The sequence below is a fragment of the Haliotis asinina genome, chromosome 6, assembly GCF_037392515.1.
Source record: "Haliotis asinina isolate JCU_RB_2024 chromosome 6, JCU_Hal_asi_v2, whole genome shotgun sequence".
Classification (NCBI taxonomy): domain Eukaryota; kingdom Metazoa; phylum Mollusca; class Gastropoda; order Lepetellida; family Haliotidae; genus Haliotis; species Haliotis asinina.
In genome coordinates, this window is record NC_090285.1 from 67,044,990 (window position 1) to 67,064,984 (window position 19,995).

General features: G+C 41.5%; 1 protein-coding gene across 2 annotated transcripts in view; it reads right to left on the bottom strand.

The window, feature by feature from the left end:
* Positions 1 to 216: 216 nt before the first annotated feature.
* LOC137286448 (USP6 N-terminal-like protein) overlaps positions 217 to 19,995 on the bottom strand; it is a 41,420-nt gene continuing 21,641 nt past the window's right edge. The window contains exons 5-14 of one of the 2 annotated variants that reach the window (XM_067818318.1): positions 19,710 to 19,752; positions 18,900 to 18,989; positions 14,474 to 14,581; positions 12,553 to 12,662; positions 11,863 to 11,977; positions 11,478 to 11,532; positions 10,723 to 10,817; positions 3,753 to 3,818; positions 3,186 to 3,285; positions 217 to 2,159 (exon numbers count right to left, since the gene is read on the bottom strand). In XM_067818318.1, coding sequence (XP_067674419.1) covers positions 1,105 to 2,159; positions 3,186 to 3,285; positions 3,753 to 3,818; positions 10,723 to 10,817; positions 11,478 to 11,532; positions 11,863 to 11,977; positions 12,553 to 12,662; positions 14,474 to 14,581; positions 18,900 to 18,989; positions 19,710 to 19,752 — 1,837 coding nt within the window. In that variant the 3' untranslated portion in view covers positions 217 to 1,104. The remainder of the gene's footprint in view (positions 2,160 to 3,185; positions 3,286 to 3,752; positions 3,819 to 10,722; positions 10,818 to 11,477; positions 11,533 to 11,862; positions 11,978 to 12,552; positions 12,663 to 14,473; positions 14,582 to 18,899; positions 18,990 to 19,709; positions 19,753 to 19,995) is intronic. The other variant, XM_067818319.1, reaches the window with a different exon arrangement.

The window sequence follows — 19,995 nt, forward strand, 5'->3', positions numbered from 1 at the left end:
TGTATACACACATGTATTACCAATGACCATTATGCTCACATAGCTTGTTTATACTAGCCATAGACAAGTTCAACAAAGCAATCCTTGAGCTAATGCTGTGTCGAATTTGTCCAAGTTATATTCATCAAATCACTAAAACTGTTTGTATGACTGCTCGACTATTCACCTGTTCAACAAAGCATGTCAAGTACTGCATGATTGTCACATCATTGTCAGTTTCTTTTTTTCAGTTCTAATGCTAATGCTAACAATGCTTTTACTTATTTTCTTTACAACATTCCACCAAGCTTTTAGATCAAACTACAATAAAAACATATCACTGATAAAAGTTCCCACATAAAGTCTTACATCAGCCACTGCTGAAAAGTAGGTATCTGGGGATATTCAAGTAGTAACAGTTACCATGGTGACACAATGGGCATGAGACTCGGAACAAAACCATTTTCATCATGTAAAATTCAGGTCTGGTTTTACAAAAGACGGGTGGTTTTGATGGAAACACGAAGCAACACTTTTCATTAACAAAAATTTACACAGGAAAACATAGGTCGTCATTCTTGCACATATATCAAGCAAAATATCCCAGTATCACAGACAAGGTCTCTAAAACAGATGTGAGTAAAAGTATGAGTAACATCAGTGGTGACAGCCATGACATTTCCATTGCTCAACAATCTAAAAGCCCTATACATTCAACATACAGCAATACAATTGGTCATATCAATGAATAATTATAAAATCACATACAAAACAATGGTACATTTTATCAAATAGGTTTATATTTGTAATTACTACACACATCAGTGGTGGTTTTCAAAACCTGTAACCTTGATTTCATAACAATGGCATGTCCTTTTCGAAGAAAACGACAATGAGGAAGGTACTAACTGATGACAGCAAAGTGGACATATGTCAAAATGCATTCCCTAATTATAATCAATGGATGAATCAAATTCTGAAATTTAAATCATTTCCTTATCAAAAGACATGGCAAACACTGACAAAAGGATTTCTAACTGTAGAACACTCTAATGATGTGGATGTCAAATACATCACTTTCATTTAGTTGAAGAATAAATAGCCTAAGTGTTGTGATGCATTCGTTCAAAGAAAGACGGTTTCCTTGTGTGACTTGGTGTGGATCAACCTCCTAGTTGTACTGGATGTCTCTCGAACCTGTCGTGAGATTTGTCGCTCGACCCGGACACCATTGTGATGCTCAACCTCCCGATGATCTGTACGGTCAGAAAAGTGACTTTGATGAAGACTATCTTCAGTTCGGGTTAGTCTCATGTTGGTAGATATTTGATCGTGTCCGTTCATCACAACCATTTCACTGTCAGTATGCACCATCATGAAGCCATCAGACTTGCTCTGGGGCATTGACGGTCGAAGTGTTCCTGTGTCGGTGTAATCCTCCATACCGTTTAGGTTGTCATAGTCTGATGCTTCAGATGATGGCTGTGTTTCAGCTTCCATGGGCTCCACTTTAACATCAACTACTGTGATAGGATGAACTACTTCAAATCCCTGATGATACTCAGATGTGGCCATTCTGGGGGGTTCTACATGCTCATACTCAGGGGTTTTGTCCGGATCAAAATCGGACACCCGATCGAGTGTTTGTGTACTGTGACCAAGATTGAGGCTATTCATCTCTGAAGCATCAGCAAATGAGGTCCGTGAACTTGGCACGGATGTCCTCACACTGTAATCCACTAAAGACATTCTGGAGTTGCCAGCAGTATCATAATACGATGATCCATCTATAGAGTACTCAGACAACCGACTTGATTGTATAGAACGGGTGTCAGTCCGACTGCGTGACATTTCTGGGGTACCGTTTGTGGCCAAATTGCGCTTCCGGAGATATGCTGCCTTCCCACCTCTAGGATTCCGTCGGAAATGTTCATCTATAGATTCTACCGTTCTCCTGCCTATCAACTGATCTATACTGGGCTCAATATCAAGCCCAAATGGAAGAGTAGGAGACTCATTAGTCTTCGGTTTGGGTGGGACATCCATCCTGGCTTTTCTTAGTTCCTCCATACAGATCTGAAGCTGTTCAATCACAACGTCGTCATCATAGCTGAAGTCCTTTTCTAGCTGACTCTGGAAGAAGGACAACAGGTCGTCCATCTGCATCCGGCCAATTCGTCCTGGGAGGAGGAAGGACATGGATTAAAATCTGACACATTCATTATTCAAAAAGTGCAAATTTCGACAGATAAAGTAACTTCCTTTTCATTACAACTGAATAATGTTCACGTTTAACATATGTATGGCATAAGATCACACTTTGACAGGGTGTGTATTTATATGAAATAAAAACAACACAAAAAACTGTGACAGCTTTTGCTCAAAATGACACGAAGTGCAACCTGCTAATTATCAAAATTATAAACTCATAACTTGTTCAACTTGCAATGTATTAATTGCCATTGAAGTTTACTGATAATTAGCCCTGCTATTGTTCGGCAATATGGCCCCCATATGCACAGCCGGATAAATGAAGCAAAAACAAGTACACTTAGCTAATGCATAACCAATAACTGATGCTCAGACTCAGAGACTGAAGCATCAGATTAATGAATCAACAATTTGTGTACTTATATAGCCAACAAGATTGGTTACAGGTTAAGTCTGTTTGCTTGACTTAGGAATGGGAATATCAAAGACTGGCCTCACACGACCGGACAGTGTATGATATCGTGTTTAGAATAATAAATTTAACAATAACTGTGGAAACATTATCAGGAAACAAACACCACAAAACAGCCAGGACAGGTAATAAAACACGGTTACTTGTAGAACCCTTTTTGTCATATCAGCATTTTAAATTATTGTGGTTAGGGATTGAATCATCTGATTATAATCACTAGTTTGGCAGCACAGTAACAGGCTTGTGGCTTTCATGAACATGGTGAACATCTAAAAACCTGCATTAGGTAGGGCTAAAATTCCACATACACCCACATGTGGGACAAAGGTTTTAAAACAAACTCACTCAATCAGTGATTCACTACTCACTCACTCTCCACTCAAGTCAGTCATAAAAAACAGAGGAACCATCCTGTCTGACAACTCCAAGAGTGGAGTTAATCATTTAAGTATATACTACACCCAGTGTTGTATGTATTTACACCAGATTGACATGGAATCCCATTGTCTTTGTGAGTACCTACTTCTGTGCATCTTGACAATACAGTAGGCCATGGCGGTGAGCACTCGGTCCCCCTCCAACATCCAGATATCCCACAACCGCAGTGTCAGGTGGAATGGAGTCTGGCAAACAACATATGTCACACTTTCACTTACAAGCACCAGGAATACATCACAATTTGTATTTTCAATAACTTAAACAAGCCTGAAACTACAGGATGTTATTCCTAAAAGAAAGCCTTAGGTAGTTATAGTAAACTTACACATTGGACTATTGTCACAAAACAAGCAAAGACAATAAAAAGTTTGGTTTACCCTCTCTACTGATGCCAGTTTTAAAAACTTAAAAATTTATCTCGATAAATTCTCATTTCAAATGTGTTTGGAAAAAGCTTCGCTTACATGACATTAGTATGATACCAAACATCTTAAGAATCACAAAATATTATCAAAGTTCAAATTTGCAAACAATCAGACCTGGAACATAAAAACATAAGAGAGATAAAATCCATCCAGCATCACAGGTCCCTTTCTTCTCTTATATTTTATTCACTAATCAATTGTTATTTCACTGTATGATTTGCACTCACCCTGTCAAGGAAGCACTGAAGGAACCACTTGATGGTGTAGAGTGTTGGGTAAATCTCATTCCTCTCCTACAAGGACATCAGCCACACTATTCAACACTGGACACATTTACAAATATACTATTTTAAAATATCATACAAAATATTTACATTGTTTCCTTGGATGTTGGGCCTGTGGCAGAATCTTACAGTTTACACAGTGCCAAAACATGTTCAATAAAAAGTTCAATCCTACACTGCCTGCATGCTAATATCAGTGAGGAGTTGTTCACCACATACAATATCCAGTCATCTCACAATGCTACTGTTCCAGTCTTCTGTGTCCAGTGATTGATATTATAGTGAGTGAGTTTTAGTTTTACGCCGCACTCAGCAATATTACAGCTATATGGCGGCGGTCTGTAAATAATCGAGTCTGGACCAGACAATCCAGTGATCAACAACATGAGCATCGATCTGCGTACTTGGAAACCGATGACATGTGTCAACCAAGTCAGCTAGCCTGACCACCCGATCCCGTTAGTCACCTCTTACGACAAGCTGAGTCGCCTTTAATAGCAAGCATGGGTTGCTGAAGGCCTATTCTATCCCGGAACCTTCACGGGTCGATTGATATTATAAGCAATCAGGACATGACAACAGACACACAGTTAAATCCACTGGTCAGACATCACGAAAATTTATGTCACTTCTAATGAATAAGTTAGGACCTGAGATAACAAGCAATTCCTGAAGGAAGGTTACATCAGTGCATGTTTGAAAATGTAATTTTCTGAATAAAATTGATATCTTATACTTATCCTGACTCATGCTTTATTGCTTACACTCCTCTTCCTGGCGAAGGTAGTGGAACACCTGAAATCCCTTGAAGTTCCCTTCTAAAAGAAACGGACGTAAAATTCACACTCACCCATGTTTTAACTCCCTTGTCACGCACATGGTCAGCTGACCACCATGATACTTTACTCTCTCTTATAATCGCCTGACACGAGAATACAAGAATTCAGAGTGTCTATGAGGGGCGGGTGGGAGGGCTTTTGTCATGAGTCAGGATAAGTATAAAATATCAATTTTATTCAGAAAATTACATATTTTTCCTTATCCTGACTCATGCTTACTTGCTTACAGAATCCGAAGGAAATGGCAGTGAGTCAGACCATGTTGGATTCTGTTGGCTGTTCAAAATTACGTCCAATAATTTCCCCGACAAACAGGAACTTATAACGACGATAATGCGGTCCTGTCCTTTCTAATATTCATTGTAGATTGTGGGGGAATCGCATCCAGTCGAACTTGTCTTCCGTAGACAACTTCGTTGACTGGCACGTAATGACATCAAATGTAACTAGCGTCCTGCTAGTTTCTGATGCAACTAAATGTCAAGATATAGCAATCGAGACTAGTTGCGACCCCTCTTCGTGTACAAGTATCTTCATTATGAATACCGGGTCATAATCACTTATGCGAGTCTGTTAAAGACGTGTGCATGGATTTTCCACCATTATACTCTGCAGAGCGCCTGGTTTCCACAAGTCACGTGATAAAACGCGTGAGTGAATTCAGCGTCTTCGGAAAACTGTTAGTTGCTGAGCAACAAGAGCCCCGAACTGATGAATGCCAGAGATGTCCTCCATGGCTATGACTCGTAGGTAGTGGTTGGCAAACACCATGTTTGACTTCCAAAAGCAGCCCTCTATTATAGTTGATAGCAAGCAATTCACATGTAGCGCTAGTGTAGAGGCCTAGGCTCTGACTTCATGAGGGTTGGAGGCTCGCGGAGGCTCCAATCCTGCTGCTTTAAAGGCTCTCAATATAACAGCTCTGATCCACACTGAGATAGTGTTGCAGGATACTTCCGTAAGTGTCTCAGTAGATATAGGACAAAACAGGCACTTGACACGTTGCCTACTAGACTTGGTGCTTCAATGCTCTGACTGGACATAATGATAAATCTCGAGTATCATGGGGTCTAGGGATTAAAGATAGTGCCAGTATGTGGAATTGTCTACCCGGTTGACCTGGAAGTTGATTTTCCACAATAAAATCCCATCTTAGACCCAGATGAGCTGTCTGCTGATGACTTGCATCAGAGCTTGTGTGGTTGAAGTCTAGAGCATGAATTTCTGATATTCGTGCAGCTCTAGCCAAGGCAAGTAAATACAGTGTCTTCTGAGTTAACAGTTCAAACGAGGGCCAATCAAGCGGCTCATACACATCACTTGTGAGATGTTGGAGTGTGATGTTTAGATCCCTTGTTGGAGCTCTAAATCTACGTTGTTGATCTTCCAACTTGAAGGAGTGTAGCAAGGCAAGTAACTCGGATACTTTAGTTAGCTTGGGCCCCATTTCCATGGTGACAACTGGGATGAGAGCTGCCAAGTATGTAGATAATGTAGAGCCTTTCAGACCTCTGGAATGTCATAGGTGACATAAATATTCTGCTATCTGCGGGTATGTTGTCTTCATCGCCATGAAGAGTTTCTTCTTGGTGTATGTCTCAAACCGCTTCCACTTGTCATCATAAAGGGTGCGAGTGGATTTCCGTAAGGCTAAGGCAACTGCTTTCGCTGCTCTCATCAAGTATCCTCTATGTTTTAAACAGATTTTGATACGTTCCAGTTGGAACACAGATGGGTTGCTGTGCGCCTGTTTCGTGTGGGGATGGACGAGACGATTTTCCCAATCTGGTAGCTGTAGTGTTGGTTGCCCTAACTCCTCTGTGAGTGTTGGAAACCAATGTCTCGTTAGCCAGTAAGGTGCGACCAAAGTCAATTGTAGCCTCTTGGTCTGTTTTATTTTCTCTTTGACTTTCGGTAGCAGCAATGGAGGGGGAAACGCGAATGCGTTTTAGTACTTTCCCTGGAATGCTGAGAGCATCTCAGGTACCGGTGATACAAAGGTTGTAGTCTGTTTGTGGAACCATGTTGCAAATAAGTCTATAAGGTATGTGCCATGATTTTACAGACTCCTGGTATGTGACATGCTTTTATTTGGAGATTCAGACTGTTGACCATGTTGTTGAAACAACAGGTGTAGTAGCGATGGCAATCTCATTGACCCTTGTTTTCTTTAAGTAGAAAGCCACTGTTAAATTGTCTGTGTGGATCATCAGTAGCTTGTTTCTCAGTGTTGTCAACCAGTGATGGATAGCATGAATCACCACTGTTATCTCCAAAAGGTTGATGGGAAGAGTTTGATCTTCCATCTTCCAGATTCCTGCTGCTTCCTTCCTGTTGTTTAGATGGGCATCCCATCCTTGGGGAGACATGTCTACATAGAAATGGTTGTTGAATGCCAACTGTAACACAGACATTTGACTGGTGAGTTCCCCATAGCAGGTGTGGTTTCAAGTTGTCTAGCATCGTAAACTGGTCAAGACATGAAACCGTGACTCAGGAACCACTGTCATAAACGTAGTATTAGGCGTCTTTGTCTGGTCATATCCTGAGGTGACGTGAGCAGATTGAGTAGACATTATCACTGACATAGTGATAACGGAGAGAGAGGAACTTGTTCTAATCATCGGCTTGAACTTCAACCCACCAATCCTGAGACAGCGATGTATCTCAATGTAGTGATGAATCAAATCCAGAGGAGTTAGATTCTCAAGGCATTCGAGCTGAGTTAGTAGCCTGATAGTGAAGTCCAACTGTAGACTGAGTTGACTTCTCCGATGATGAGCTTGTATGCCGTAAAGATGCGTCACTCTTCATCTTCAGATCATCAACGCTGAATGTGTTGACATTCCAAGGAAGTCTATTTATAGCTGGCTGGCTGTCCGATCAGAAACTGCCATTCATTGCTACAAGATTCCTGATAGGCAACATTGAGTCTGCTGTAGAACAATCTCTGTGCCGTCTGCAAAATCAAATGACACTGTAGACTGCTAATCTATCGTGTAAACAACATCTTTCCATCATTGAATGACTGTAGGTCAAATGTAGACAACTTCCTAACGCTGGAAAAATAACGTCACATTCTGCACAGGGTGTTGTCTCTCGAGGACCAATCAGATTGTAGATGTAAGGTCACTAGCTTTCCTTACAAGGCGTCTCTCAGGGACCAATCAGATTGTAGACGTGACGTCACCAGTGTAGCAGATAACTGATCATCATGAAATCTTGTTCAAATGGTGATACCCTTGCTAGCATTTAGGCTTGTCCTTAACCATGCAGTTTGGCGAGCATGTGTCTAGATGAGTAAAGCGTGCGAAAAAAATTCCGTCGCTTCAAACTGATGTAAACAAATTGTCTTCCATGTAGATGTGTCAAAACTTTTCCACCGAAGATAATACCGTCACCTCTTGTGATCAGAGGTGTAGTTTGCAGTGGTATGTTGCAGTCATCTCGAAGAATCTTCGTGACGTATTCATCATTGGGAATTGCCCACTTCTTCCAGTCAAGACATTCACCCACTGGAGATGGTTGTGTGGGAACAGCTGAGGGTGGAAAACTCCAGTTGTTCCGACCCTGATCTTCAGTGTTTACCTCCTGGACACTTCGGTATTAAACTTCTTATCCCTCATTCTCTGAGCTCTGGAGAACTTGGACTTGTTAGTGTAACGCTGACTTCTCTGCTTGGGATATAGCTGAAACGGCACCACAACAGAACAGCACCTAAGTCGTTTGGTGAAAACGGCACCATATTGGCAAAAATGGCTGTTGATTAATGGGTTAAATGGCACCATATATAAAACATTGTTATGTTGACTTTATTGTTTTAATATTATATTACATGTTTTATTTCATTTTACATCCAGTTATCAAGCATTCTTTTGGGTTGTTTGGTGGTCCTGAAAAGGACCGTTCAGAGCGAATGTTGGTTTAACCCGCACCCGTCTGCTTGAGCACCGTTGTCAAGGTGTCGATGGACTTGATCATCATGACTTCTCTAAATTCTTGGTCAATCATCCTTGTTACCTCTTCAATCACATTGAGGGAGTAGATTCAGTCCCACAGTAGTTGAGATGAGGTGTTCGCACGTAAACTGCTGATCCTTTCTGACGAAAGTTGACAGGAACATTCACTCTTCCTCGTTCGCAGGATTGCTGAACTTGAGACGCAAGCCGAAACCGTCCGAATGTTGTCTATCTTGTAAGATCGTTGCGGGGATTGCTGATGATCTTGTATGCCTCATCTACATCTGGTGCTCTGATGGAGGTCTCCACATGGTGAAAGGGAAGCGACGATCATTGAAAGGTGGCATATGTTGTTATTGAAACTTGGATGCTGACTTGAATGCCATAGTTAACTTCTCAGAAATCGTAGATATTGGAGCTATTGCCAGAAACGTTAACCCATGTCTTCCTTCTTCATCCTATAAGTGGAATCCTTGGATGATGAGACTAAGTCCAGACCATTCATGATCCACGATGTGACTTCTGAGTCCGAAATAGGGCTTCCTCCAGTGACAAATCATGATTGTGTCTAACTTTGTTCTTGCTAGAGAAAGACGAATTCATAGATCACCGACGATCCCAACTGTGTGAGTCTGAGTCCGAAAGGGAGGATGACTGCATATGGCGTCTTCTATGAATGGGGGAGACTGAAGGAGACCTTCTCCGTTGACAAGTCCATCCACGAGTGCACTCACGTGAAAGTGTGACGTCGCTCCCCCGAGTATAACTACTCGTGCGAGTGCACTCACTCTGCGTGGGTGTATCCTTCTCTGTGCTACGACCCAATGACTGGCACTGGATCTTCTGGAGTGCATGTGTGCGTGCACCTCCTCTTCATCCTCAGACGTGATTGCAGTATCTCACTGATTCACTGTCGACATCATTGACAAGTTCAGTCATCTTTCCCCTTCCAATCGTCACTCCATAAGATTCATCATCTGCGTTGTGAATTGCTGCATGAAGGCGCCTGCATCAAATGCATTGACCACTGTGTTGAAGAGTTGTCTACTATGCCAAAGGTTGCAATCGACATCTGCGATGTCTGCTGTAGATGAAACGGGTTCTGAGGCGTTGATGATGCCATTCGTGTTGATCTAGTTGCTGATGTCCGTTGACTAATGTATTCACTCCGTATCATCAACGGAGACTCGTCAAAAAATTGACATTCTTCTAAGGGGACCATCTCCTCCCCGAATGATTTCTTCATCAATGAGGGATGATTCCACGATGATCTTACAGATGAAGACTTCAACTTCCATGACTTAGTTTTCTTGGCCTGTGATGGCCCTGCCTCAACAGATGGTCTCTTCTGCGTCTTGGGAGGGGACTCGCCCGACCCTGGACACAACCTCGGAGATATGGCTGGCATCTCGCTGGAGATTACCCAACTTTATTTCACTAGATTTAGACATGGCTAATGTGAGCCAACGTTGCTTATCTCGAGCATGTCTGTGAACAGACCATAATATAATAAGAAATCTGCTTCAGACAATTTAATGTAAAATTTACAACAAGTATGAGCAGAACATAAAGGTTTACACGCTGGGCAAAGTAAATGCGGGTCAACCACTGACAGCCATAACCTGCACTGAAAACACGATTTGCCTGATAAAATGCATGGTAGAAAAATGCACAATAATCACGAACCTGTATCATTGCAATAAACATATACAAGCCAAAAACCGCATACAACACAAATTTAGTTAGAAAAACCAAAAGAATGAAAAGGTTATCGCCGTATATGGGCAATCGTTGTGTGATAGGGAGAGAGTGAAGTATCATGGCGGTCGCCTGACCATGTGCGTGACAAGGGAGGCAATACATGGGTGAGTGTGAATTTTAGGTCCACTTCTTTTAAAAGGGAACTTAAGGGATTTCAGGTGTTCAACTACCTTCACCAGGAAGAGGAGAGTAAGCAATTAAACATGAGTCAAGATAAGGAAAAATTAAAACAAATATAGCAGTTCCATATAAAACACATGCTGAATACACTGAATGTTACACATTCATTCTCAGCAATGCATAGTCAATAACTGTTGGTTGGGGGGTGGCTGAATACTACTTTAAGTATCTTACCAGATGTTTTCGGATTTTGGGGAGGAACTTTTTCAAGACAACGTCATGATGTTCTTGAAATCTCAGGAGTTTTGGGAATCCATGGATGAAGAAGCCTGAAGACAAAAAGCACTGGGTAAAACTGTGGAGCATTCACTGGACAGTCTGCATGATGTGATAAAGGGTTACACCAAGATGAGACCTTACACTGCTGTGCCAGGTTTGATCTCCTCTAAAACATTGTTTACTTTGGAATTTGCACTTGTCAACCTACTTACAGGAATATTTGTGGTTTTCAGTTCAAAGATTCAGCCAGCAATATTCTTGATATATCAAAACGACTGAGTCAGGACCAGGCAATGCAGTAAATGTTGTTATCAGCAATAATTCGCACCATGAAAATGTGGTATCAACCAAGTCATTCAGTCTGACCAATCAAACTTTTCCATTTGTTTTCAAGACCACCTGTGTTAAGGTATGGGAGTTACAGTCAGAACTTTGTACATCAGAACGCAGTTGAGGCTGCCAGGGATGTATTCGCAGACCGATTCTACGAAATTCTGGCACAACACAGTTACGCATAGTATTGTAAAGATTGATGAAACCTCATAAATGCATTTCATCTGAATCGCAAGTCTTTTCAATCAAAATCTAAACACAGTTAACTATGGCCAGCTTTTGCAATGCACTGTGAGGAACTAGACTTGGGCTACCTCACCATGCCGTGGAGAGAATAGCATTGGGTAAGTATTGACAGTACGCAATGAGGTTCCTACCATGAACTGTGTGTCTTTCTGTGACAAACAGCTGGGACAAGCCCCAAAAGGCCTCCTGAAATCATAAAAGGTATATATGTACAGTATTAAATGACAGAGTGCAACATATGAACCCTTTAGAAAAGAATGAATACGAGTAGGGACATTGTTGGTCATTGACAGTGAGAATACTTTCGTTAAACAGTATTAACGAATATCAGAATACATGATTCAAATAATAACATTTTCAAAATGACAAAATCTTGTTATGTTCCTGTGTTTTTTATTTGTGTTGACAATATACTCAGGAACATGAGAGAAATAACCATCTCACTATAGACGGACTCGTCTGGGAATATAGGGAAACCAGATGGAGGAAGTTAGGGATACACCATATATGTAATACCTCTTCATTGAGGTACATGAGCAGTAGGGCAGCGATCTCGCTCATGCCCTGGCAGTACCCCAGTTCCGTGTTGTACACTGAGTAGGCTGCGAGCACATGGAACAGGGCCTGTTGTCTGCAACACAAGAGGAATACATAGCTACTACTCAGGGATACGCTTTGGTGGGCAGTTACTTCTTGTTACATCTTGTTTAAGGACACAATCAACAATACAGCTATAAATCAGTCCATCAACATAGTTAATTATTAACTCTGGACCAGACAAGCACGATGTAAAGCTTAACTAATTAATCTGCTAAACACTACCAGTGTTCCTGCAGGAGGCAGTTCCCACCACCATGTGCCCGTCCATGTACTCACTTGACACCACCATGTGCCAGTCCATGTTCTCACTTGACACCACCATGTGCCCATCTGTGTACTCACTCGACACCACCATGTGCCCATCCATGTACTCACTTGACACCACCATCTGCCCGTCCGTGTACTCACTTGACACTACCATGTGCCCATCCGTGTACTCAGTCGACAACACCATCTGCCCATCCATGTACTCACTTGACACCACCATCTGCCCGTCCGTGTACTCACTTGACACTACCATGTGCCCATCCGTGTACTCACTCGACAACACCATCTGCCCGTCCGTGTACACCCTTGACACCACCATCTGCCCATATATGTACTCACTTGACACCGTATCTTTCTCTGAACATTATGTGGTTTCTGTACGTTCGGTTCACATCCAGGTCAATCTGGCGAATGTGGGTCGACGACCTCCTGGCACGATCTCTCATTCGCTAAACACATGAAACAATTATTTTTCACAGTCCGAACAGTTTTTAACAACATCAATGACAAACACACAAATATCTCTGTTTTATGAATTTGTGGTTTAACAGAACAGAACTTTCTAGATGTCTGTCTCACTTGAAACATATATTTCTGAAGACTGAAAATAGTTACCGGTTCCCTTTAAATACTGTACACACATCAGCGGAGTAACTACACATACCCTGTCAACAGCTGGGGGGCAATGTCAGGTATACCTAAAATGTATACACATCAGGTGTTACAACACCTATCCTATACACTCCAAACATCCTGTATACACTTCAGGTGTTACTTCACCTTGTATACACTTCAGGTGTTACACCACCTACCCTTTATACAGGTGTAACTCCAAAAACCCTGTATACACTTCAGGTGTCACTACAACCTATATACACTTCTGGTGTCGCTACAGCCTATATACACTTCAGGTGTCACTACACCTTATATACACTCCAGGTGTCACTACATCCTTTACACACTTCAGGTGTCGCTACACACTATATACACTTCAGGTGTCACTACTGTGTCACTACATCCTATACACACTTCAGGTGTCACTACACCCTATACACACTTCAGGTGTCACTACATCCTATATACACGTCAGATGTCACTAAACCTTATATACACTTCAGATGTCACTACACCCTATACACACTTCAGATGTCACTACACCCTATACACACTTCAGGTGTCACTACATCCTATACACACGTCAGATGTCACTAAACCTTATATACACTTCAGATGTCACTACACCCTATACACACTTCAGATGTCACTACACCCTATACACACTTCAGGTATCACTACATCCTATACACACTTCAGATGTCACTAAACCTTATATACACTTCAGATGTCACTACACCCTATATACACTTCAGGTATCACTACATCCTATACACACTTCAGGTGTAACTACACCCTATATACACTTCAGGTATCACTACATCCTATACACACTTCAGATGTCACTAAACCTTATATACACTTCAGATGTCACTACACCCTATATACACTTCAGGTATCACTACATCCTATACACACTTCAGGTGTCACTACACCCTATACACACTTCAGGTGTCACTACATCCTATATACACGTCAGATGTCACTAAACCTTATATACACTTCAGATGTCACTACACCCTATACACACTTCAGATGTCACTACACCCTATACACACTTCAGGTGTCACTACATCCTATACACACGTCAGATGTCACTAAACCTTATATACACTTCAGATGTCACTACACCCTATACACACTTCAGATGTCACTACACCCTATACACACTTCAGGTATCACTACATCCTATACACACTTCAGATGTCACTAAACCTTATATACACTTCAGATGTCACTACACCCTATATACACTTCAGGTATCACTACATCCTATACACACTTCAGGTGTAACTACACCCTATATACACTTCAGGTATCACTACATCCTATATACACTTCAGATGTCACTACACCCTATACACACTTCAGATGTCACTACACCCTATACACACTTCAGGTATCACTACAACCTATATACACTTCAGGTGTCACTATGGTGTCACTACATCCTATATACACTTCAGGTGTTGCTACACCCTATATACACTTCAGGTGTTGCTACACCCTATATACACTTCAGGTGTTGCTACACCCTATATACACTTCAGGTGTCACTACATCCTATATACACTTCAGGTGTCACTACAACCTACACGCCAAGTTTAACTCAACCTATCCTATATACATATCATGTGTTCCCTACCTTGTATACACCATCTTGCTCTGCCTTGACCTTGGTGATGTTCAGTATGCGAGACCACACCTCTCCCCGGAGTCGGTCTGGGATTCCCTTGTAGATCCTCCTCGTTAACTGACAGATGTCATTAAACATCAGCATTAGCAAAATAAATTTATAACACATAACTGGTATGTTATTAATATAATACCCTGTATAAGCATTAAATAACTGCTACACCTATTTCAGACATATAGTCCTTCAACTCATCCCAAGAAAGAAACAAATATAATCAAAGTCATTTGGGTGAACTCATTTTCAAGTATGAAGCAGAACGCAAGCAAATAACAACTTACAAGTCTTGGAATATTTATTAAATATAATTCATATAACAAACTCTTTTCCAACATTGAAAATACAGAGACTGATCTATCATAAAATCATTTCAAGCTGTAACAGAGCAATCAAACAGAAATATCCATTAAAATCAAATGCAACAAAATTCCTAATCTACTGTAACAGAGGGCGAGGAAGACATGTAAATTAGAAGTCATAATCAATCTATTCCTTTCTGTTACAAAATATTCAACCAAAGTAACATTTCACTAGTAGTATGAGAAGCAGCATAGAGAGAATAACAACTGACATTATCGCATATCTGCTAACTTGGGCCAGTTTGTACATTCAATGTATTTATATTAAACAATATTGTTCAAATACTCTTCTGTAATGTTTTGTTGCTAGCCTGTTGCTAGAGTAAGAGAACTACTGCAAGTATCTAGCAAACTAATAGTACTGACAAGACTGAATAATGATCACTACTTCACAAGCAAAGCAACAAAGTCACACTGTTAGAAGCATTTGTAAAATCCCTTTCATCATTTAATAAAGACTGATCACTGTCAATGTCAGTGTCTTGTTCTAAGTACTGAGGCACAAAAATCCCTGTCTGTCTGAACACCTAACACGAAAAATCTACTGGCATCCATTAAATTACAGTGAAAACCTTAAATTATACCATCATACTTGGTGTGTTACACTGCCCACAATGGCACTTATCACATAAAGCTCTAGAAAACATTTGTACTTGACTGTTTCTCACTGTGTACAGTATCAAGTAATGGTCTGTAAACACAGATGGATCAACCTCTCATGGCCTCAATGAATGTCATGTTTGTCTTACAGCAGAGAAAGCTTACACTGACATGTTTCATGAATGCTGTATACTGCTTATCTACCTCAAGTGAAATAGGTGAAGTAGGTGAGTGTAAATATCAACCCGAACTGTAACACACCACACCATGCAATGGTATCAAACATTCTCTATGCTTTTCAAATGAGGAAGTTGTTCATGTTCACTTCATGATGCAATTTAAACACATATTCAACTGGTGACAATATTTTCATGATTTACAGTGTACCAATAGGTACACTGAGACACATATCTTATTATTTACACATCAAGGAACAAGACTAATGAGTTAAGGAATAACAGGAATGTTGAACTAACCAATTGATTGCAACAATATCCCAAATAGGAAGCAATTAAGATTCTCCCTCACTGTAATTAAGTGTGCCAATGTTGTCCCCTACATACCAAGCCTGTGCACGATGCGATCTTTAGTTGAGTCGAAAGTGAACTTTTCAGAGGTCATGTTCATGTTCTTTGACAGCAAAATTCTATATAAGACATGATATTACTATCTGACCTCTGCAGGCAACATAATGGCATTAAGGCACTGTGCACATGAATGATGTACTCTATCAATGTCTACAAAACACATAACAGTGAAGCAGCTACTCTACAGATAACAAGGTAAGAAAACACAACATGGACAATGGTTAGATAGATGGACAGTGTTAATGACAAGGGCGGACCAGTGGATGAGGATACCAGCTCTATTGACTGTAACTCTAAACCATTCTCTTTGATGACTTGTGCTATCTAACCATGTGCATAACACATCAAACTTCAAGCAATGATAAGCATCATTTTTATAATTCCTTTAAATTAATCTCTTGTCTGGACTTTAAAGACACCTGAAACAGCAAATTTCCTACCAGCATGAATTTGAAATGCAACTGACATACATGATTATAAACAACTCATAAATACCATATCCCTTGCCTCCCCATTCTGAATCCATCCACCATGTGCGGCCTCCATTCTGTTCCAATTCAGTTCTCCCTACATAGAGCATACGCTATACAAAATGCACCTCAAACCAACTATCCATTTCTATAATTCACTACCATCTCCTCCATAGCCAACTATTGAGCATTGACAATAATCTAGCACATCACATCCCAGACATGATGACACTAAGTTTTTCCCCTCCACAACCTACTATCCCTTACCACATGACACTACCATCCCCTCCACAACCAACTATCCCATACCATGTGACACTACCATCCCCTCCACAACCAACTATCCCATACCATGTGACACTACCATCTCCTCCATGACCAACTATCCCTTACCACATGACACTACCATCTCCTCCATGACCAACTATCCCTTACCACATGACACTACCATCCCCTCCACAATCAACTATCTCTTACCACATGACACTACCATCCCCTCCACAACCAACTATCCCATACCATGTGACACTACCATTCCCTCTAGAACCATCCCTTACCACGTGACACTACCATCTCCTCCATGACCAACTATCCCTTACCACATGACACTACCATCTCCTCCATGACCAACTATCCCTTACCACATGACACTACCATCCCCTCCACAATCAACTATCTCTTACCACATGACACTACCATCCCCTCCACAACCAACTATCCCATACCATGTGACACTACCATTCCCTCTAGAACCATCCCTTACCACGTGACACTACCATCTCCTCCATGACCAACTATCCCTTACCACATGACACTACCATCTCCTCCATGACCAACTATCCCTTACCACATGACACTACCATCCCCTCCACAATCAACTATCTCTTACCACATGACACTACCCTCCCCTCCACAACCAACTATCCCATACCATGTGACACTACCATTCCCTCTAGAACCATCCCTTACCACGTGACACTACCATCTCCTCCATGACCAACTATCCCTTACCACATGACACTACCATCTCCTCCATGACCAACTATCCCTTACCACATGACACTACCATCCCCTCCACAACCAACTATCCCATACCATGTGACACTACCATTCCCTCTAGAGCCATCCCTTACCACGTGATACCACCATCTCCTCCATGACCAACTATCCCTTACCACATGACACTACCATCTCCTCCATGACCAACTATCCCTTACCACATGACACTACCATCTCCTCCATGACCAACTATCCCTTACCACATGACACTACCATCTCCTCCATGACCAACTATCCCATACCATGTGACACTACCATTCCCTCTAGAACCATCCCTTACCACGTGACACTACCATCTCCTCCATGACCAACTATCCCTTACCACATGACACTACCATCTCCTCCATGACCAACTATCCCTTACCACATGACACTACCATCCCCTCCACAATCAACTATCTCTTACCACATGACACTACCATCCCCTCCACAACCAACTATCCCATACCATGTGACACTACCATTCCCTCTAGAACCATCCCTTACCACGTGATACCACCATCTCCTCCATGACCAACTATCCCTTACCACATGACACTACCATCCCCTCCACAACCAACTATCCCATATCATGTGACACTACCATTCCCTCTAGAACCATCCCTTACCACGTGACACTACCATCTCCTCCATGACCAACCATCCCTTACCACGTGACACTACCATCTCCTCCATGACCAACTATCCCTTACCACATGACACTACCATCTCCTCCATGACCAACTATCCCATACCATGTGACACTACCATTCCCTCTAGAACCATCCCTTACCACGTGATACCACCATCTCCTCCATGACCAACTATCTCTTACCACATGACACTACCATCCCCTCCACAACCAACTATCCCATACCATGTGACACTACCATCCCCTCCACAACCAACTATCCCTTTCCATGTGATACCACCATCTCCTCCACGACCAACTATCCCTTTTCTCGTGACACTACCATCTCCTCCACAACCATCCTTTTCATATTTCACTACCATCTCCTCCACAACCAACTGTCCCTCTGAACAAAAATACTAATATCTCACCCACAACTAACAATCCTTTTCCACATAACACTACCATCTCCCACCACAACAACCAACTATCCCTTTCCATATTGCACCACCATCCATGGCAGTATCTCTAACCTGTGACACATGGTGAAGCGACAATCTAAGTGACTAGGACACAAGGAGTAAGCAAGGCTGTGTCACTACAAAGATCAAATCATCAGTCTACCTCCTATGGGATCCGCCCTTGGACCTTCATACGAACAACATGAAGAAGAATGATGTAAAAGCTTTTCACCTTATTTACCTTTTCACCGGGAAAATATTTGTCCCAGTTCTTCAGCATTTTCAACCATTTTTGAGTTCTCTCAATCTCGAGAGTCTTAGCCTGAAACAAAAGGCAACAATAAGAAGCATTTAATCTGTAACCCAGAAAGGCAGGTACAGAAATGTATTTTTTCAAAGTGTGGAACTTAAGGAACCCAGTGTACAAATCAGGTGTGCCAAATGACACTGCAGTGTGCCAAGGACATTGTAATAAAGGATTATCAATATATACAATAAAGAAAATGACTGATGTTTTTTTATTTAACAATGTCACATAAAGCTTTTGTACTCCACTGCATCATGAAAACTTTAGTTTCTCAATCAGCTGACTCTTCAGCATCCATACTAGAGCTATTATCTGAGCGAACAGTTCTGGCCTAGGGCCATAAGCAGGGGTTGATCTCCTTGGACCTTTACTCCCCCTCATCCATCTTGCTATAGCCCCTCGGGGGATGAAGCCTGCAAGAGGGGTTTGGCACTGTGCAACTGTCATGAGATGACAGGACACAACTAGATCAAGAGATATCTGTACAAGGGGCAGTATGTTACTGTACCTCTTGTACACTTTGTCTTGACTCATCACTTCAGACCAAAGATCTATGCAGGAACACATTAGGTGACATCATTGCACCATCTGATAGCAAGCTAAATTTGACTTATCAAGTGAATAATATCACTTTGAGGTAATTGTTGCAAAACACTGTAGCAAAATAAGACCATGATATGATATTTTTACTACTTGCTACCATTAATTTTAGAAAACGAATGCACTACTCCAAACCTTGGCTTCAGCAGCATCTGTGGTGGCAGGCAGAGCATGGTCACTGCAAGACAGAGGAATGTCCTGTTATACATACATATATCAGCTGTACACATGATGAAAATAATCCACAAAGTGATCACAGCTTTAGGATCTATTGCAACTCTATACCATAGCACTTGCCTACGAAATGGCGCAGTACTAATGACCCAATATTTGGCCCCATGTTAGCAACAAATTCAGTAAACATTCCAAAACTGGACCAATTAACCCAACAATCAAATTTCAGTTGATTTAAACATGCTTA